Raw genomic sequence first — 23,608 nt, 5'->3', positions numbered from 1 at the left:
GCTAGGTGTGGGTAGTTCTTAGTTTCGTGTTTTGGGTGATGAATTAATGAGTTGGTAGTCAGTTCTGTTCCTTTTATGACTTTAATTCTGTTTTAAAATAGACACTTGGATTTCAACATAGGATTTGATAATAGCCACATTAGCACTTTTAGAAAATCTTCTAGGCTCTGTGCCTTAATTTTATCATCTCCGATATAGGTACTCTCCCATAAATCTGAGTAATCAGTGACAAGTGAGAGCAACTCTGTAATTTTAAACCTGGAAATAACCTCAGAAATTTCAAGACCAGCTTTCTTACCTCAAATGTAGCAGATTAGAGACAGAGAGGCTATGAAACCTGTCTAAAGTTATACACCTAGTTAATGGCAGAAATGTTCCTAAAAGCCATCTTTCCTGGCTCAGCCCAGTAACATATCTGTTACTTCTTTTATCATTTATTGATAGCCTTTATCTAGGTCTTCTTTCATTGTATTGGCTGGTCTTTATAAATGGATGATTATGAGAATTTTCTTATTGCTGCCATATAATAGATTTTCTTCGGCTACAATGTTTGTCAACTCAAAGAAAGTATTTAAAAATTAACCATGTTATGTGGTAAGTTTTTTTTTTCCCTCCACACTTTAGAAGATTCTGTTAATAAGTAGAAAGGCTGAACCATTTTCAAAACAAGCCATTTCTTCTACACACTTAATCTTACTTTAGAAGTTAGTATGTCTCCCTTTTGTGGAACCTCACAAACTTTGATCAGATGGTAAAGGGCAAAACAACTTTTTAAATGTCACATGTATAGGATCTTAGAAAATTTGATTTTAGAAACAACTCTGTATTGCTTATAAAATATCAAATATTGTATACTGGTAGATAGCCAAAAGTGCAGGTTATTCAAAAATCAAGAAATACTGTGTTACTGAGTTTATTATTTTCCCCAATGTGGGGAAATTAGTGTTTTGTTTTTGTGCTACCACAGATTAACTTTGATTAAGGAGTAGGTGATTCCTTTGTTCTTTTAACTAAAAAAATTTAACTAGAGTCTTGGAATTTTAAAGATTTCTGTTTCCACTAGCAGTTGATTCAAATATACCATCTTTTTCCAGATTGCTTACCATTTGGAATTCTGTATTGCATCTTTATCAGATTATTTACCAAATGGGAAATAAAAGGGTCAGCTATGTACCCAAGTGTAAATTTAATACTGCCAAAGCAAGAAGTTTATTTCCTTGTAGTAACTGATTTATATCAGACTAGAATAAAATATTCTTTATTAATAGCATTCACTTCAGGTCTAGGAACTGGAAGACCTTTACACTTAATGTAGTAAACTCTAGCATATAAATAATATTCAAAGAAGTAGTGTATCCAAAATCACCTATATTTGGTATTACAATGTAGCATATTTATTTTTGTTTTTGACAGTGATTTTTCTCTTCCTAATTATGCTTTGCTTAGCTTAATATTACAAAATAGGTTAGTATTCCACTATTTATGGCCAAAGGTGAATATATACCAGAGAATCATCTATGGCATAGTGAAACTTCATGGGAATTAAAATGTATGTAGATAGTAACTGTCTTCTTGACTTTTGGTATAGCTTTAGAAACATGTGAATAAAAAGAAAAGCATATGTATACTTACGTGTTTATGGATGCTGTTATGATATTAACATTAAATGTTGACCATTGAATCTTTTGATACATGACCTACAGTACCCCCCTACATGATCTGTACTCCCTCCACTTCCAATTCCATTACCTCTGTAATCTCATCTCCTGTGACCTTCCCTTCTATTCCCTCTGTTCCAGCCACAGAGACTTCTGTGCTTTCCTAGAATGTGTCAGACATGTTTACACCTCAGGACATTTGCATATACTATTCTGTTCTTCTACCTGTAATGCCCTCCCTAAGTAACCGAATAGGTAACTCCCTACTTCCTTAAGTTCTTTACTCAAAACTTGCCTTCTTAATGAAGAGTTCCTTGACTACTCTATTCAAACTTTCATCACATCCTGTACATTTCATTTACTTCTTTCTTACTTCAGGTTTGCCTCTTAGCACTTATCATTAACTTAGTCACAAAATGTTTTACTCATTTATCTTGTTTAAAGTTTATTCCCCCCCACACCCCAGAATATAAACTTTATGAGAGCATGGATATTTGTCTTTTTTTTTTTTTTGCTCTTATATCCAGTGCCTAGACATGCCTGGGTACTCCATGCCTGGACATGTAGGTACTGAATATATATTTGGTGAATGAATGAATATTATATCACACTACAAATAATTCCAAATGATATTAGATAAGCCAGGAAACTCCCATTCAATGATGCCAAACTATTACTAATTTTTATTGAAATAGTATCCCATAGCACATAATTTTTCTGTCATTTAATGAAAGTACTAAATATGGTACTATAATAGTTATTTTGTCTTATGTATTAAAATGTGTAATGGAGTTCCCATGTGGCTCAGTGGTTAACGAATCCAACTAGGAACCATGAGGTCGCAGGTTCGATCCCTGGCCTTGCTCAGTGGGTTAAGGATCCGGCATTGCTGTGAGCTGTGGTGTAGGTCAAAGATGCGACTCACATCCTGAGTTGCTGTGGCTTTGGTGTAGGCCGGCGGCTACAGCTCCAATTAGACCCCTAGCCTAGGAACCTCCATATGCCATGGGAGCGGCCCTAGAAAAGGCAAAAAGACAAAAAAAATAAATAAATAAAATAAAATGTGTTATGGATATTTTCTCTTGATATATACAAAAATATCTGCATTTTAGTTCCATGTAAATATTTCAATTCACCACACTAAAATAATGTCTAGCAAAATATTTCTGAAAAAATATTTAATGTCTACTAAGAAAAAACTTCATAAGACAAATTTAAATTATCATTTGCTTTATGCTTTCAATAATCTTCATTTGACACTAGATTTTGAAATTTTCTGGAAGTAAACTTAAGTGCTTTGAATTTTGAAATCTATATTAAAAAAAAAAAATTTAAGGAGTTTTACACTGTGGCTCAGCAGTAACAAACCCAACTAGTATCCTGAGGATGTGGGTCACACCCTGGCATTGCTCAGTGGATTAAGAATCTGGGGTTGCCGTGAGCTGGGGTGTAGGTTGCAGTCATGGATTGGATCTGGCATTGCTATGGCTGTGGCATAGTCTGGCAGCTGCAGCTCCAATTCGACCCCTAGCCTGGGTACTTTCTTATGCCATGGGTGTGGCCCTAAAAAAATTTTTTTTTTCTTAACTCACTATATTTAAAACATTGACTACATACTACTGAAAGTTTATGGGAAAATTTAGGGAAAATATTTTTTAAAATTAGCTCCCCAGTGGAGTTCCCGTCATGACTCAGTGTTTAACGAATCCAACTAGAAACCATGAGGTTTCGGGTTCGATCCCTGGCCTTGCTCAGTGGGTTAAGGATCCAGCGTTGCCACAAGTTGTGGTGTAGGTCACACACAACAGATGGGCTTGGATCCCATGTTGCTGTAGCTCTGGTGTAGGCCAGCAGCTACAGCTCCGATTAGACCCCTAGCCTGGGAACCTCCATATGTCGTGGGAGCAGCCCTAGAAAAGGCAAAAAGACAAAAAAATAAAAATAAAAAAAAAATTAGCTCCTCCAAAGTATTTTTAGGTTCTTATTATACAAAATATCTGTTTCTGACAAGCCCTGATTATTTTTTTTGATTTATACTAGAAGTTACATGGGAAGACCAACAGAAAAAGGTGAATGGTACATTAAGTGATGACAAACCATTGCCGAAAAAGAAACACCAATCTGAGCCAGGTTTGTCAGAATTTGGAAAACCCCTGAAAGCATGAGGCGATAAGCATTGCATTTCATGCTTTTTAAATATGTGTGTGCTTGTTTAACCTCATTTTTCCTGCTTTGGTATGAACTTTATAGTGTGTAGATCCTGTTTAGATTAGATTAGAATAATAAAAACTTTATTTTAAGATTTGTTTTGAAAAGTAATAACATATTTTGGAAAAAAAACAATTATTTTATTACTAAGGTTTTTCTTTGAAAAAAATGACTAATTTAAGACAAATGATATATCTGATTATTTTGACCCAAATAAAAATACCTTAATGAGAGATGTCTATGTCCCTACAATGTACTATACGGTGCAATGTAATATGTTTTTTTAAAATTTGTCTTTGTAGGCTATTCCTTATTTTTAATTGCAAATGCTGTTGAAGTATTTTATTAATTGGTAACGCTTTATTTACAACTATTTACAACTTCTGGAGCTACGAATATTGTAACAAAAACAAGAAGGAATGATAGCACAGTATGTACATTTAATAAAGAGTCTTCAAACCATTAATTCTGCCAGTAAATTGAAGTGACTTTATTTTCTTCTCTGCTTCTCTTTTGGGGAGCAGATGTGTTAAGTAGAGGACAAAAACTTGAAACAAGAGTAAAAGGAAGAGAGGCAAAGTACAGAGATAACCAGTCAACTTAATAATCAGTACTGCTTTTAATCAGTAATTGGAAGAGAGCACATTGAAAAATAATTCAAAATTTTAGAATGCAGATGGATTTTTTTATAATACTATCCTCCTTAAAGTGTGTGTCTATAGTAACAAGATTAATATATTTTTATGAGATGACTCATTTCATGTTAAATCTCCAAAACCTGTAGTTTAAAATATGCAGTGTATAAATCAAACTAATTGATTAGTGCATATTTATTGCTGTCCTGTTGTATGCCAGGCATTATGGTTGGCACTGAGTTACTGGGGTAGACAAGAGACATGTAGCAGTTGCTCTCGTAAAGCTTACATTCTGGCAAAAATACATAAGTTAAAGATAATTATACTAATGATTTAGTTATTATTATTGTGATAGTGGTATTAAGAATAGGGTGTTTTGAGAAAAAATATTATGTTACATAAGTCCGAAGAACAAGGAATAATACCATAATGCAAATGGCTTAATCTGTGAATTCTCTCTTTTCTTTTTTTTTTTTTTTTTTTTTTTTTTAATCTTTTTAGGGGCTGTACCCATGGCATATGGAGTTTCCCAGGCTAGGGGTCAAATCAGAGCTGCAGCTGCCGGCCTACACCACAGCCACAGCAACACCAGATCCGAGCTGCATCTGTGACCTACACCACAGCTCACGGCAACATCAGATCCTTAACCCAATGAGTGAGGCCAGGGATCAACCCACATCCTCTTGGTTCCTAGTCAGATTCTTTCTGCTGCACCACAATGGGAACTCCCTGAATTCTCTTTTAATAAAACAGTTACATATTGAAAAGTTTGAAAAATATAATGTAATTCGCATCAGAATTTAAACATATTCATGAAAGTATAAGAAAAATATTTACTCTTTTTCAAATCTATTAATAATCACTTAACTTATTTGAAAAATCGTAACTAGCTTAATATATTTCAGGGGATTTTAAAAAGTAAAGTAAGTATAAAGAATTGTTTTATGTTATGATTTGTATAACAAAAATTATGAGTGTATAAATATTTCTTTGCTGTGTTGTGTGATATAGGTCACCCTTGGCCATAAACTATTATTTATTTGTTTTGTTTGCCATCATGTGTGATTACATAAGTATGTTTGTGGCCATGTATGTATCCATAAATAAATTATATTATATATTATATATTAAATTTATGAATGAATGTAATATTTGGCTTAAATATTTTTAAATCTCACAAAAAATTTTAAATCTTTAAATATTAATTTGTGTATTTTAATGTATTGCATATATTTTTATCATCTAAGTTTTCTAATCAAATATAAGCTATGTCCTCATTGGAGACAAATTAATGTAATTAGGTGCCTTAATGTCATGGATTAAAATGTTTATAGATTTTTCTGTTTTGGCAACTGTGCATTTTCCTATATACTGGGAAATTCCTGGAAATTCAAACCCTAAATGTCATGAGTAAGTATGCAGTATGCTAAGGCAGTAAATGCTATGTTAAATTTTAGTGTTCATAAATATTTTTATTTGTTTCTGAAAGAAAAGTAAAGTATGTTGAGAATATTTTTAATTACTGAAATTTTGGAGTGATAGAATGGGAAGAAAATAGTGGGATATTAGGTGGGACTAATTACCTTTCAAAACATGTTTAGGAGGCTGGACTTTACAGAAGACATGTTTCGATTTATTATTTTATGTTTAAGTACACTAAGATTCTAATAATCTAATAATTATAATCATTGTTCAATTGTTCACTTTCTCTTCACTAAAATCTGAGATTATCTTCCACTAATTGTCAAAGATTCTTAATCAGAGGATTATTATAGCAAATTTGTAACACTAGAAAAAGTTTGCAAGGACTTACACCCAAAGCTAAGATGCAAAGTTGGCTGTGTATCAATAGCATATGTTATTATCTTTTTCTTTTGCTGTTTTATGAAAAATCTATGCAAGAATAGTATCTGGGAATTATCCCCCTTTGGGGATGTACACTAACAGTTAAACCATCTCTTGAAATTTGTGTTTTTAATAAAGATTGTAGAATTGGAGTATTAAATGACATTAAATAGATTAGAGAATGGGTTAACAGATAGTTGGAGAAACCTTAAGTTTTATGGATTAGTATATGCTTCTTTTAAGAAAAATACATCTCTGAACTAGGCTGTCCTGAGAGAATTATCGTCAAAATGGATGATTTATTTTCAGAATTTCTGATTTAACTGACAGCAATATAAATGAAACCCCTGGAAAATATAGTGGTGTTTATCATATTAATGCCTTTGGTGTGAGCATAAAATATAAGAATTCTACAAATGATTTTAAATCCTAGGTTTTATGGATAATGTTCAGAGTAAATCACTAAATGTCTTCCTCGTTAGAATATGGATTAGATTTTGTTTAGGATGTAAAGTTAACATTCTTAATGCAAATTGAAGATGCATGAGCATGGAAAATCTGTTGTTTATTTTCTCAATGAGCAAACTGCTTGGAGACCAGAATGCTATGGCCTATAATAATGCAGTGTTACTAAACATTGAAAAGAATTTTAATCTGTTAATTTATTCTTTTCACTTTGTGAATTTATCTCTTCTTCTAATAATTAGAACTGTGTCTGGGAAAAGAGCATATTTTTACATAAAATGTTTTATCTCATATTTTATTTAAACTCATCCCACAAAAATGCCTGGTGAGAAAACTAACTTTAATTAGACTCTATGAATGTTTTAGAACTGATACATTTTCTCAGTCTCTCTGAAATGAGAAACTCTTGGAGTTAAATAGCTCAGAATCTACTTTGAGATGTAACTATAAATAACTTCTGATATGTTTGATGATGAATTTATACTGTTCATAAAAAGATTGTCCACTTTGATTTGTCATTTTCTATGTGGAGATATGCTATATCTAGGAAAATCTTGAATTGACCTAGCTACCCTTTTGTAATTAACCTAAAATATTATAGTGCTACTTACCTTGCTGCATCATATCTAGCAAATGAATCCTTATGTTTTTCCAGAAAAGTAAGGGTGGTGAAACACTTTGCTGGGTTACTGTATCACTATATAGTATTGTGTAATTTGAAAAAATTCAAAGTAACATTGTGTTTTACTACTTGCTATAACATTTTGTGCGCATAAGACTCTAGTTTTAGCATTGTATGATTTAATGTATTAACCTTTATTTTTTTCCAACATGGATATTTCCATATTATATTCTTTATGGATATATAACTATGGTGAAGTTAGGGATTTTTTTTAAATTAGTTTAACCTTTAGAATTATGCTTTATAAAGTTTATCTTCAGAAAAAGTAAATATTCAAAAGTTATTTTGTTAGTGAGTTTTATACTTAATTTTTTTTATTGACTCTTGATGTTATGGACTTTTGGTTCCTTTCATTCTTGAATACTTTGGGATTTCTTAAAAGTAGAAACAATTTCAGTCTAAATCAGTATTCCAATTTAGTCTTCTAATTTGATGCTAGTTTAATCCATCTAATCTGGAAAAAGAACTGAGGTTATGTTCTCAGTCAATATTAGAAGGTTGGTAATTTCTAATTATGTCTGTAATGATGTAGCATGAATATACTTTATTTTTGGCAGAAAATGATGTGAAGCAAATTAAGGAAATATTTTATAGAACACAAAATCAGGAGTTGCCGTCGTGGCGCAGGGGAAACGAATCCAGCTAGGAACCATGAGGTTGGGGGTTCTATCCCTGGCCTCGCTCAGTGGGTTAAGGATCCGGCATTGCCGTGAGCTGTGGTGTAGGTCACAGATGTGGCTCGGATCCCGCATTGCTGTGGCTGTGGCTGTGGCCAGCAACTGTAGCTCCAGTTTGACTCCTAGCCTGGGAATCTCCATATGCTGTGGGTGCGGCCCTAAAAAGTTTAAAAAAAAAAAAAAAAAAAAAAGCCCACAAATCAACTACTGAAACTTCCAAATGTAAATAGAGCATTGTTTGTTTATTTTCAATTTAATTTAATTTCTATTTTATATTGGAGTGTACTTGATTTACAGTGTTGTGTTAGTTTTAGCTGTACAGCAAAGTGATTCAGTTATACATATATCCATTCTTTCTCAGATTTTTTTCCCCGTATAGGTTATTACAGAATATTGAGTAGAGTCTCCTGTGCTATATAGAGTAGGTCCTTTTTGAGTGTTATTTCTTAACAAGCATGTTCTTCTATGAATAAAGTGAAATTTCATGATTTATGAATTTAGTTGCTCATATAAAGTGGATTCAGTTTCCTCTGAAAGTATAGATATGTTTATAAGACTAAACCTGTACTTCAGTGACTTTCTCTTTTAAGGTGAAAAGCTTGCTGTAGTTTGGAAATCAGTTATCTCAAAGTCCTTCAATAAGTACGCTGTTTTTTTTTCTTATGCATTTAAAATTGCATTACATGTCAGATTCTAAGGATATAGAATTTAAAAAAATAGCACAGCTAGGAATAGGAAAAAGACACGAAAAAAATACTTTTGTTAACTTTAAAAATATTAATATTAGTAATTATTAATATTATTTTAAAATATTAAAAAGCTTAATCTTTTAAAAGATTTTACTTTACTTATTTCAATAGATAGGTAGAATTTAAATATTCAGTGATGGTTGGCAGAAGTATGGAAAGTAGTTATTAGTTTAGAAAATAAATTCAGATCACTTAGATTGAGGAATTTTTCAACAAGATTTTTGTCACAGAGGAGGAGGTTTAGTTTGAAATCTGTAAACTTGGTAAACATTCTGTTTTTATATTCTAGATCTGTCCTGATCTTTGTATCACTGAGGCACCTATTATGTAAATGCTTTTTTTAGGCTTCATTTTGAAAGCTACCTGTTCTTCTCAAAAGGAAACATTCTAAGGCTCCTCTGACCTTTAAAAAGCCCTTACAATATAGTTAATTTTTAATTATGTGCAAGTAGTAATATACACTTAGAGCCTTGAGGCTTCTGTCTCACTGTCAGGAGTCTTTTAAAGATAACACTTAGAATACATACTTACTCAAGTACACGTAAATCTGATAATAGGACTAATATTATGTCTGTTGTTAGACAGTCAACAGATTTTCTAATAAATATCATATACCTTTCTTTAAAACTGCATTTATAGATAAACAGGCCTCATGCCCATGCCTTTTAAATTAAGTTGGTTACAGATTATTATTTCTGATTGAATTTGAGATGTGTCATTGAAATATAATGATAGTTAATACATTGTATTGCCAAGAAAAGTCTTGGCTTGCACAAAATGTTGGATAAAAGCTGATATTATATTCATTTTCATGAACTTACTTTCATCCCATATAGCAGTGAAAATGATTATTTTATATCTCTGTTTATCTTTAGATTTTTGTAACTTTAAGAACCAAGACAAACAGCCTTAGTGTCTACTTTGCTTGATTAAAAGCCCATTCTTTGTATAGTTTGTGCCTTGATGGTACCTTAATATTAAACTTTTTTTCCTAAAATAGTTGCCATAAATGATATTAATGAGTTATTCATTGTATTTTTATAAATGTCTTTCAATATAGTATATGAAAATATTTTATTTCTTTCATTAGTTCATATGATGGAATGAACTGCCCCCCAAATACTGTACAATTTCATTACAGTCTTTATATTTTCTAAATCTGAAACTAAGATTCAGCCACAGTTGTGTCAGTATAGACAACTAAGAGTATTCTTTTACCATCCTTAATCACTCTAACTGGTTATTGGTTAAAGTGTCAGAAACACTTCTTATTAGAACTGCCGTTAACGGCCCTGAAAGCAGAATGTTTGTGGCAAAGTAATGATTAAAGGAAAAGTAGGGAGGTGTACTTGTCGTGGCTCAGAGGTAACAAACCTGACTAGTATCCATAAGGATGCTGGTTTGATCCCTGGCCTTGCTTAGTGGGTTGTCGTGAGCTCTGGTGTAGGTCGCAGATGCAGCTTGGATCCTGTGTGCTGTGGCTGTGGTGTAGGCCTCCAAATCCACCTCCTAGCCTGGGAACTTCCTTATGCCATGGGTGCAGTCTTAAAAAGATAAATAAAGGAGGGAGGGAAGGAAGGAAGGAAGGAAGGAAGGAAGGAAAAGTAAGGAGATAGAAAAGAGTAAAGGGGGTTTAGCTTCTTCAAGATATGTGTCATTACAATAACATATATGAAATACATTTTTGTAGTTCAATGCCATTTATATAAGACATGGCTATTTAAATGATATAGTTGGCTATAGATCTCTTTTTAAATGTGGTTGTTTTACTACAAATAGTATATAATATGAACTGGAACCACAAAGAAGACAGGAAAGCCAAAAATTTTAAAAATATATTTGGTATAACTCAAAGTTATACATTGAAATTTTATGATTTAAATGGGTATTTTATTGCTAATTAAAGTTAGGTGATTTTTTTACAGTCAATTATTTATGATATATTTAATAATGTGTCGTACATAAGTGATGGAAAAAATGATATGGGCACTTTCATTTAGTAGTGAGATTATTGTCAAAATCTTTCATTTTCATCCTTTTCTATAATATTAAATTGTTTGTTATTTTCTAAAAACAATTAAATTGTTGGTACTAAGTGTTACCATATTCCTCACAAGAGTAAAAAATGCATTGGTGAATTACTTGCATAGTTGTACCATGTACCTCTTTTTAAAAACATTCTAATTAATACTATATAATAAAATGTACAATTCCAGTATCACCATGAAAAGTTTTTTTTTTCCTTCTTTGACATTTTATTTCATATGTTTTTATTGGGTCATATAACATCTAGTAGGAAGAAAATTGATCTGGTATTCAGGAGACTTCTATTCTGTATCTCGTTCAGCCATTGAACTTGTTTTATGACCTTGGGTAAGTCACTTGAATTCTGTGTGAATAATTCAGATATTATCTATAATAAATTAATGAATGGATTGAGAAGAGTTTTGAATATTTTGAATCTATATAACATGAACAACGTTGCCTCAATGCCATTTTAAAATACTCAAGTTACAGGAAGACAGTAGGCATAGAAAGAAGCTCCATTTATTTATGTTGTTTTTATGTTTTCTACAAAAGTAGAAAATGTTTTCTTATACTTAAGTATTATTTCATCCAATTCATACCAATTTCATTTTAGAATGCGTGGAAACTGTTTTAGTAGTGTGGTAAATATATATATATATATATATGGAAATTTTTGCATATAATAAATAATGCAAAATATGATACAATTCAGTGCTAACATATATTAATACATTTTGAATTTTTCTGTTTTATCTTTTTTGAGAAATGGGTGGACTGGGATGCAAAAGTAAACATGACATATAGTATATTACTCTATGAGTATATTTCAGGAGGATAATACTTTTCTAGTGGTCAGTCCTATTGGCAAAGTCTAGTTTGTAGCATAACTGTTATGAGATTTAGTGTCTAATTTTGAATAGGTCAAAGATGTGCCACATAATAAACAGAATGATGTTAAGTTTCAAAATGTGTAATTCCTTTTGCAGTCCTCTATAATTCATACTAGGATATCTCATTTTTCCTAGAAAAAAAAGTTTTGGTTATCTTAGCACTTTGTTCTTAGTGGAAAAATTTCATTTTCTCACTGTTTGCAAAAAAAAAAAAAAAGGTAAATTGGTATAGGAAAGATTTCTGTCAAGAGTTATAATTTCAATTGTATCAGTCTTCCAAATGTATTTTGATACAACATATTTTTCTATAAATCATGCAAAAACTATGATAGAAGTATTGCAAAAATGAATATGATGTTTTAAGAATTTTTTAATACCTGGTTTGAAACTAAGAAGGTAATTAAAATGGGACATTTTGGTTTTGTGTGTTATATTGTTTATCTCTTTTATTCACACTGATAATAACTCATTAATATCTTTGGAAAAATTTTCTCTTAGAATGCTCAGTTTAGCAGACATTTCCTGGTTAATCACTGTATAAGATGTCTTCTGAACTTTTCCACTATCAATGGGGAAAGAAGTGTTTCCAAAGTATGTGCCGTATCTCTTACAGTAGATTTTGGATTTGGATGGGCAGATGTAGGTGGAAACATCAGTGATCTCTTATGTGGTGTCTATAAGAATTTTCTGAATAAATAAGCCTTATTAATGAAGTGTCATCAAAGAAAATTTGTCTAAATTGAAGATTAACCTGAATTTTTAATATTTAAATAAAGTCATATATTTTAGCTACTCTTTTTATAATGAGTTTTATTATATTTGTTACTCTTTAATATTTTTATGGTAATATTTTGCTGTACAGAGGTAATTCAGTGTATTATTGGCCTAATGGCTGTACTTTAGTTTCCTGTGTTTACTGATCAATTTGGGAAACTTAAAAGGCATAGAAATCTGCTGGAACTGTTTTTTATTGCTCCTTGTGAAGATGATTCAATTAACTTATTTTCTTTAGACTATAACTAAAAATTCTGAAAGCATTTTCACAGCTCTTAGGTGGACGTAATGTCTTAAACAATATGGTCATCCAAGTAACATTTTTACTAATGGTATCTTTCTTCAGCATCAGTGTTCAGGATTGGCTTCCATGATTAATTGTCAACTTTTGAAATCTCTTTATTTCTATACTAACTTTACTTTTCTGATTCTGCTAACCCTTAGTAACTTAACCAATTCACCGTTAGTTCTTCCATATTTTTTTTCTTTTAGTATGGTATGTATTTGATTATATCTTCCCTACAACTGTGCGCAGGATTCTTTCTCAAAATGATTTGAGGCCCTTTCCTTCAGTGTCACTTTTTACCTTTTGAGTACATCCACTCACACCCATCTCCTTTGTCTATGTCTGTCCATTACACGATGTGATCACAGAAGAAGTGGACTCCACAAGGAGAAGACATGCAGGTCTGTCTCTTCTACTGCTTTTCTTTGTTGTTGGTTTTTTTTTTTTTTTTTTCACTTACTTAGCTTGTCTTATAAATTTTTTACTGATTTTATTTATTTTATGATTTTTCATTCTCTTCTAATATTAACAAAATGTTGAATCTGCAGGCATTTCAATTTTAGGTAGTTGTATAATTCAACTTTTAACAGCGACTGCTCCAATTAGATGGATAAAAGTAAAATGATTAATTTTATGTCATATGTATATATATGTATTGTTTCCTAAACTTGGTAACTAACTCCAGATTCAAATATATGTACATTTATATATAGCCTGGTAGATTTAATTCACAAGTTAATCATAACTTGTTCTTCAGTTTATTTCAAGCTTAAAACTTATTTTCAACTTTTTAATACATTATTCTAAAAGTATTTTATTTCTACCTTAAGTTCAGCAGTGTACTAATCTATATAAAATACTAAAAACCTAATATATGCCCTAAACATATCAGAGAGGAGTTAAAATAGGTGGGTAACATGTGTTTATATGCTAATATTGATGACTCTAACAATATGTTCTACAGAGCTACAAAGTTAAATAAAATTTGTTTCAAATAGAGCCCCAGAAAAAGCTTCATGAAAGAATTAGCTCTTGAACTAAAACTTGGTCATTCATTCAACACTCATTTATTAAGCACATGCTGTATGATATTGCTCTTGGTGCTGGAAATAACAGGACACACAAAATAACCGCCTATCCTCATGGGCTTTTTCTAGTGTGAGCCTAACAAGTAAACTCAATAATATTATAGGTGCTATGAGACACACGCACACACACACACACACACACACACATACACACACACACACACACAGAGTGGAGTCACAAATGATGGTGTGATTATTTCCACCTGGGAATTATTTCAAGAAAGACTTCATAGAAGAGATTATCTTTGAGTCAAACATTAAAAACTAGAAATATGTTGGACTTATTTGTAGAGAACATTTCAGACAGAGGAAAATATGGTGAAATGGCTTCAAACAAGTTTAGGCCAAAGTAGGCAGGGAAGGGTTCCTGAAGATTGCGTAAGTTATTGAAACATATAAAGCATGAGGAGACATGATCAGATATTTGTTTCTAGAAAGACCGCTTTGGAAGCTAGGTTAAAAATGGACTGGAGTTATTAAGCAGAAAAATCATCATGAGGATATTGCAAAGATCAATTAAGAGATCATAATGGGAGGCCTAGAAAAGGCAAAAAGACCAAAAAAAAAAAAAAAAAAAGAGATCATAATGGGCTGAATTAAGACATTAATAGAGGTACTTGATACATGAAAAGTTATTTTAAAATGTAGAATTTATAAAACAGTTATAGATTAGATATTAGATATTGATGCAAGGAAAAGGAAGAATAAGATGATAATCTTAGGTGACTAAAATGTTTGGATGGATCCTATACAGGGGATTCAGGTTGAGCAGATTTTCTGCTTTAGTTTGGGGATGGGTTAGTTTGAGGTTCCTTTGGAATATCCAAGTATAAATATGTAGTAGAAATGATTGGCTGTATGGGTCTGGAACTCTGGAGAGAAGCCTGGGCTAAATATTGCAATTAGAGTATACTTTTTAGCCTGAAACTGGTTCCTCCTTTTTGTTTTGTTTCTTTGATTATTCTGAATATTGTCCATTGGTATGTATTATTTCAAACTTGCACTTCACTCTTTATTATGTTTGGCATATATGACCAAGTTTTGAATTCTCTGAGATTTCATTTGACCTTTCATTCTACTTGTGCTATATCCTAAAAGGAAAAAATAACTAACATTCATTTTAGAGGAAATTTAACATAAATGTACATGTGTGTATATATAAGTGCACATATAAGCTTTTACTGAAATTTCCCCAAATTGTCTTTTTTTTATTTTAATGATTTTTATTTTTTCCATTATAGTTGGTTTATAGCGTTCTGTCAGTTTTCTTCTGTACAGCAAAGTGACCCAGTCATACATACATACATGTATATATATATACACATTCTTTTTCTCACATTATCCTCCATCATGTTCGCTGTGCTCTACAGCAGGATCTCATTGCTTATCCACTCCAAATGCAGTAGTTTGCATCTGTTAACCCCAGACTCCAAGTCCATGAGTTTCTTTTCTGTGGAAAGGTTCATTTGTGCCATATATTAAATTCCAGATATAAGTGATATCATATGGTATTTGACTTTCTCTTTCTGACTTACTTCACTTTGTATGAGCATCTCTAGTTCCATCCATGTTGCTGCAAATGGCATTATTGTGTTCTTTTTTATGGCTGAGTAGTATTCCATTGTGTATATATACCACATCTTCTTAATCCATTCTTCTGTCTATGGACATTCAATTATTGATTTATTACTAGTCTTCTCATTACATATTCTATCCATTTTATAGTCTCTATGCTTGATTACATCCTATATTTAATGGACCTAATATTATTAACAAAAGTCTAAGACACAGGTACTCACAATTGCTCAGTCATGAAAACCATAATTCTTGTACACTGAAGTCTTACCAGAAAATGTAAATCACTCAGTTTATAAGGAGGCACATGGTGTCAACTCTATTTCATTACTGTACTAGATTGCTTAGATGTTACAAGAGACACCATGGCTTACAGAAATATTTTATATAATTTTAAGCTTAACATTTTATTAAGTAATATGGTGATATTTTAACCAAAAGAGTCTAAAATGAAATCTGTGTATGTGCATATATATAAAAACATATCACACATATATGTGAAAGCTACTATTGATAAAGTATACCACCTAAACTTAATTTTCTAAAGCTTATAAATACTCAAGTATAAGAGAAGTGAGTCAGGAAAGTTCTTAGAACTTGAAATAATAGAAACACCCACACATGGAATAAACATGGTCTTGAGCGTTTCTTCTTTGAGTGGGTGACATGGAGGAAATTGGAAAAATCATTAGGAGTTAAGAGCTCTAGTTTTAGCCCTAGTCTTGCTACTGAAATATGATTCTAGACATGTAATTTAATGTCTTTTGGTTTCAGCTGTCTCATATTTAAAATGAGGGTATAGAATGTGCTGTTTTTTTATTTTTTATAGATATAAAATTCCATCTGCTGTAAGAACTTTATCATGAATTTAAGATTTTACTGCTAAATTCTCAAAATATTATTCATGCACATTGATGCTATGACATTCAGTTTTACCTAGGCCAACTGTCCACTTTAACTCTCTTTCCTAAAATTCTCAGCTATTGGAGGAAATATTGTACCTATAAGAAGGAGTCTGAGAAGCAGTATTAGAGCCTGATCAGTCTGAGCACTTACTTGCTTTTCACCCTGAGAGAGTTGCTTACTCGCCTCGGATTCTTCATCTATAAAATGAAATAATAATACTGCTACCTCAAAGTGCTTTTGAAAGGATGAAATCAGTTAATATGTAATGTAACAATATATAATGTAATATAACAATATATACAATATGTAATAATAATAAATATATAATGTAATATAACATATAAAGCACCTAAAAACAGTATCTGGTACATAGTAAGCACTATGAAAGTGAAACTATTATTTTATTATTGTAGAAAACACATTTAAAACCATTTTTTAATTTGCATCAGCTGTACTGATGGCCACGCTGTTTGATGTGTAGACACTTTTCTATAATATGATAGAATGATAGAGTTAATTCATCTTGTTATGCGCATTACAAATATACTAGTTTGGGAGTTCCCATTGTAGCTCAGTGAGTTAAGGACCCAACATTGTCTCTGTGAGGATGCGGGTTTGATCCCTGGCCTCGCTCAATGAATTAAGGATCCAGCATTACCACAAGCTGTAGCATGAGTCGCAGATGCAGCGCAGATCCAGAATTGCTGTGGCTGTGGTGCAGGCCTCAACTGCAGCTCTGATTCGAGCCCTAGCCTGAGAACTTCCATATGCCACAGGTGCAGCCATTAAAGAGGAAAAAGAAAAAAAGAAAAAAAATTACTAGTTTGTGGCTACTGGTTTAGGAGTTAGTTGTCATACAGACTTGTGCATCAGGACTGCTACGTCAAAAGTGAACTTTATCATTTCTCAGGCAATGGAGTTGGATGGAAATAGCAAGAACATTGAAACCATGAAGGTGTGAATTCTAATTCAAGTGTCTGTCACCTGCTAGGGATGTGACTTTGGGCTGCTTGCTATACTTACTATTAAACAAAATGAACTCCAGTGAGGTTGAGTTAATTATGTTTAATAAAAGCATAAAAGAGCCTTTCCCTGGAAAGAGAAAGCCTTTCTAAGAATAAAAGCAATTAAAGAAATGTAAAAAGAGAAATTTGACAACAGTGTGACAGGAATAAATTTCAGAATATCAGAATCAGCATAAACAAATTAAAAGGCAAAGAACAAATTGGGAAACATATTTGCAGCAACCCAGAGAATTAAGAGTGACCTCACCCAAATTATTATGATGAATAAATTATGTTCCATAAAACTCTAATGGAAAGTGAGCAAAAGACAAAGATATTTCACTAAACCATAAATTCAGTGGTCAGTAAAAACATAAAACTATGTTTTCAATCATAACCAAATAGATGACTTTTTAAATCAATGAGATGCTATGTTTTATCTCCTTAAAAAACATTTTAATGCTAGGAAAAAGAGTGACAGTATAATTTAGTATCAACCATTTTTTTAAAGCAATTTTTCGGTATAAACCAAGAGTCTTAAAAATATTCACAGATTTTTGACCTGGTAGAAATAGAGATTCAGATAAAAATATAGGTACAAAAGTTTCACAAAAACATTATTTGTAGCAATGAAAAGAATTCTACCATAAATAGTAAGTAGTGGGGGGGATGGATAAATAAATTATGATATATATGCAACCATTTAATTTAATAATTTGACATACAAATTATAAACAATTATTTATTTTTGGTAATTTGAAAGTAGAAAAACCTTTGAAGAACTTTTCACGGAGCTTTATCCATACTAGATAATCAAAAAATGGTAGTTTTTTTAAATTATTACTTGCTAAATTATACCAAAGGTTGCTTTTTCAGAAAGCTTATTTAGCTCTTATGATTTATTTGTTATTAGCAAAATATGGATTTTGCAGTCAGCCTTTGAAACTAATTTTAATATGTCAATAAGGTATATAAACAATGAACAAGTAAAGAGTTCAGATAATATTAAATGCAAAAAAATAGAGAGGAGTTCCCAGTGTGGTGCAGCAGAAACACATCCGACTAGGAACCATGAGGTTACGGGCTCTATCCCTGGCCTCACTCATGGGTTAAGGATCCAGCATTGCTGTGAGCTGTGGTGTAGGTCACAAACATGGCTCAGATCTGGCGTGGCTATGGCTGTGGCTGGCAGCTGTAGCTGTGATTCAGCCCCTAGACTGGGAATCTCCATATGCCATGGGTACAGCCCTAAAAAGCAAAAAATAAAATAAAATAAAAATAAAAATAGAAAAATATTAATAGTAGAACTGGGCATTGGACTGTACTTACTAACTAGTTTAATTGTTTGTAGCGTCAGAAATAAGACAAAATACTTATTTTAGATTTTTTTTTCAAAAACAAATATCATGCTTCCTTTAAAGAACAATAAAAGAAGTAATGCTTTGTCTGCTGTTGCCATATTAAGGAAGCATGTTGGTTCAGTGGTAAAGTATGAGATTTGAAGGCTATGCTTAGACATCCTAATTTCCCTAAGTTCCAGTTTACTCATTAGTAAAAGAGAGAGTTGATAATTTGTGTGTGTGTGTTTTCACGCACATATAATTTAAATCAACAGAAGAATAAAAAAAAAATGACCAGTCAAAATGAAAAAAAATTTTCATTTCAAAAGTAAGCAAATAAGTGCCAAAAAAGAAAAATAAACAACTATGTCTGTGACCTATACCACTTTATCTCATGTGGGATTAAAGGATTGTTTTAAAGATTAGAGAAATTTCTCAGAAAGCATCTGGCTAATGGCCAAAAGGATATTTTATATTTTTTTTCCTTTTTTTTTTTTCTTTTTCAGTTTGCACCCATGGCATATGGAAGTTCCCATACTAGGGGTCGAATTGGAGCTGCAGCTGCTGGCCTACACCCCAACCACAGCAATGCCAGATCCAAGTCGTGTCTTCAACCTATACAGCAGCTCACGGCAATGCTGGATCCTTAACCCAATGAGCGAGGCCAGGGATCGAACCAACATCCTCATGCATACTAGTTGGGTTCACTGTGCTGAGCCACAGTGGGAACTGGGAATATATATTATATATACATATTTCTCTCCCATTGTGAAAATTGTATTTTTAGAGAGAGTTAATAGCCACTAAATAAGATGAGTTTAGAAAGTTATAAGTGCTATTGAAAACCCTTAGGTAACCTAGTGTGACTGGGATGGGGAAAGAGTTTTGTTTTGTTTTTGGCTTAAAACCACACAGATTAATTGTCTTACAGTTTTGAAGGCCTGAAGTCAGAAATAGTTTCATTGAATTAATTTCAAGGTGTTAGAAATGTTCTTTCGGGGGCTGGAAAGAGTTATTTTAGATGGGGTGATCCAAGAAGTCTGGCTAAAGAAGTGATATTTGAACTAAACCAGAAGAATAAGAAGAAACCATTTATATAAAGGAGCCAGAAGATATATATATATATATATAATTAAGATCAGTAAACAAAAGATAAGTTAAGGTCATTTAAATTTCAGAAGAGAAGGATTATTTTTGTCATAAAATTTTTTTCTGAAAAGGCATTAAGTGTCAGTGGCAGATGAGCCTTTTAAATATTTAAGATTTACAGGCAGATGAATGAAGTAAGCTCTGGATAGTAGCTATGATTTAAATATATTTTAAAAATTATTTCAGTTGAAAGGAAAAAGTACATATTATTAATTCAAGTTAGTAAATTATTTGGTAAATATAACATATATACAATAGTTACTAAATATCCTTAAACCATGGTAAAAATAAGTCATGACTGCTTTCAGGTCACTTTCTTCCTCTTTGCTAATTTAAAGTTCTTTATTTTAATATCTATAAAAATATTGTAGTATGAAAGTTGGTGTGAAAAATAGTAGGTTTCATACAGAAGGTAAATTGGCATGAGTATATTGGAGATAATTTCCAAGGGATTTAAATTAGGTAATAATTTAACTGAGGAGAAGAGTGTTGCTTGACAGATTATAGTTTCTTTTTATAAGTCTGCATGAAGGCTTGAGGGGATGAGGTATGGGATGTGAGGGTAGGCATGAGTAAGGGAACTAATAATGGGAAAGGTGAAGTTTAATTACAAGCAAAATGATATTGGATTAATTAATTACATGTCACAACTAATGGGAGAACCTAGTCATAGATAATAAGGTCATGCAGAGTGTGCAGGAGGTTGATAGGCCAATTCGAAGTATAGAAATGAGAATCACAAGGAATCTTTAAAAAGATTTAGATCTTCTTCTAAAAAGAAGATTACAGATGAAAATGACTATATCACAGTCTAAGGTTGGACTCATAGGGAAATAAATGAAAGAAGAGTTTTTTAAAAATTAGCCAAAGAGGATATGCGGCTAGAAAAGAGAAAGGAAGAAGTGTTAAAAGGAAGAACATTGAGAAAAGAGAAAAGAATTAAACAAGTGTTGAGAGTGATGTGTGTGAAGAGGGCGGTGGGGAAAGAAAGTCATTTCATGACTAAATATTTCAGATCATTCAAGAACAGAGCAGAATCAGCCTGCTAGTTACATGACTTTGTACCAATTTTCTAATAAATAAAGCTGAGAAAACAATAAGTCCTATCACAAACAGCTGATTGAGATAATTATAACACATGTAAAACTCTTAGTGTAATTCCTGGCAAGGACAGAGTATTGCTATTATTGTTAAGAACTTAATTGTGCCAGAACTTTAATACCAAGTTCTAGAACACAAGATTTTAAATGCGTGTTTTTAAAGTTTTGTTATATTTTATTTTCTTTGTCTTGATCAGGGAAATTTTTAGCCTCAAAACATTACTGAAGAAAAATTAAAAGCTAGACTGAAATCTGGTAAGTGGTTATCTAGGCTCCTGGAGAGAATTGACAACAAATCAGCACCAGGGAACTTTTTAGGGTGACAGACATAGTCTATTGCTTGGTTGTAGTAAAGTTGAATGACAATATATACTTATCAAATGTGTTTGACCTTTGTCTGTAAATTTAATTTTTGTAAATTATGCCTCAATAAATCTGACTTTAAAATTTATTAAAAAATTTAAATGAGTTTTAATATATTACCCAAATAGTACTAAGTACATGCTAATAGAAAAATTTATTTAACACATCTCAAGCAATTAAGAGCCAGGTCCCCTCCCAAAATAGGGCATGATAATGGGTGGGATTGCCCTACAGCTTCAGAGAGGTGTCTGCAGTGGATGAGCTAGGAAACCAAGGAAGGACTAAAGTTTTGAGTCTAAAGCAGTAGTCAGTTGACTAAGAAAGAAAAAAAACCAAGCTATACAGTTAACAAAGAAATTAATTCTGAGTATGTTGGGTATTCACTGATAACCAAAGGAAGAACAGACATGAGAAGTGATGTTTAACTTGTTTTGGACAACCTGAGTTTGAGGTGCTGATGGAGATTTTAGGTGCTGACAGGGATAGCTAGGAGGCAACCGGCAATGTGAGTCTTAGAGTTACAGGAAAGGTAGGAACCTCTGTCACTGAAGTGACAGTTGAAGCTATGGATTTAGACAAGATCACCCAGAGATAGAATAAAAAGAAAGTTAATAACAACACTTTAGGAAATGCATTATTTGAAAGATGAGCTGAGGAAGATGAACAACAAAATAGTCTGGTAAAGAGTGAAATGAAGAAGGAGTGTCAGAAAAGTGTGGAACCAAACAATATATGGACAGAATATCAAGGATAGCGTAGTAATTAAATCAGTTGTTGCAGTGAGGGCCAGTAGAATTGTGCTGAGGAATGATCACTGAATTTGGCAAATATGACATTGGGGGTAACCTTTGAGACTTAAGTTTCACATTATCAGACTTCCCTCAGCTAGTGATGAAGTTCTTCTTGGAGTGAAGTCACCATGAAATAAAAGGGAACCAGCATTAACCAACTAACATATTGTACTTGATTCAATCTTGGAGATAAAGTAAGAAGCTCTCTACATTTGGGTATTCTAAATTTATATATAGCTCAAATATGTAAAGTTCACTTGTGCAAGCATGCTCGTGTCATGTAAAAATCCGTTGTTTTTTACTAGATAGAGTGGGTCCCACTTACCAAACTTGAAATGGTGATGAGTAATTGATGACTAAGAAGTTCATTCTGCATATTATAAATTTTACTCTTGTGAGACCCAGTATAAGGACTAACTCAGACAAGAGGATTGGGAGGGTTTTTGTTTGGAGTAGTTACAGAACTAGGACTCAGTGATCAAAACCACTTTTAACCTTACATTTCCTCAATCAGAAATTTCTTTGGGTTAATAAATCCTTCTTTAAAATGCTGTTCCTGTTGTGGCTCAGCGGGTTAAGAATCTGACTGGTATCTGTGAGGATACAGATTCAATCCCTGGCCTCACTCAGTACATTAAAGGATCCAGTTGCCATGAGCTGTTTGCCATGAGCTGTGATATAAGTCACAGACACAGCTCAGGTCTGGTGTTGCTGTGGCTGTGGTGCAGGCTGGCAGCTGCAGCTCTGATAAGACCCCTAGCCTGGGAACTCCCATATGCCACAGGTGTGGCCCTAAAAAGATAAAATGCAGTTAACATTTTAAATAATTTTAAGTGACTAGGTATAAATTATTTTAATCCAATAAGTGAGTTTTCTGCTTGTTGTAGGTCCTGTTTTTACTTCTAGGTTTTCAAATTGAAAAATTAAAATACAGATCGGTTAAATAATTTACTCCAGTCACTTGAAGCTGGAATTTAAACCGAAAAAATCAGATTTGGTGCCAGAATCCATGCCCTTAACCTTAGGAAATGGGGCTCTACCTGTGACGGGTGGAGGATGCAGGGGGGACATTATTCAGAGAACAGCATGAAAGGACAGTAATAGAGGTCTAGGAAGAGGAGAGCAGGAAGCAAGGAATTCAGGAAGGGAAATCTAATGTCAGTGGAGACCATCTCAATCCAGTTTGCAGGGTTTTTTTAGGATCCTCAGTGAAACTAGTATTACCATGTGGGTATTTAGAAAGTTGAATGAAATTCTGTTCTGGCACTAGCTTAGGCTAGTCGCTTCTGATACCTTTATATCTAATCCTCATCTTTCTTTCTCTGAGCATTATGTCATCTAACTTTTGTTGCTCTTTCTTCTCAGTATTAAACAGGAACATTTTGTAAATTGTCC

General features: G+C 32.5%; 1 protein-coding gene across 1 annotated transcript in view; it reads left to right on the top strand.

Moving 5' to 3' along the window:
• RIMS2 (regulating synaptic membrane exocytosis 2) overlaps window positions 1-23,608 on the top strand; it is a 613,799-nt gene that overhangs the window by 426,475 nt on the left and 163,716 nt on the right. The window contains 1 exon segment of the mRNA XM_021090597.1: window positions 13,266-13,298. Within this exon segment, the coding sequence (XP_020946256.1) occupies window positions 13,266-13,298 (33 nt within the window).

The sequence above is a fragment of the Sus scrofa genome, chromosome 4 (genome assembly GCF_000003025.6).
Source record: "Sus scrofa isolate TJ Tabasco breed Duroc chromosome 4, Sscrofa11.1, whole genome shotgun sequence".
In the NCBI taxonomy this organism is placed as follows: Eukaryota; Metazoa; Chordata; class Mammalia; order Artiodactyla; family Suidae; genus Sus; species Sus scrofa.
This window is presented reverse-complemented; position numbering and strand designations above follow the sequence as displayed.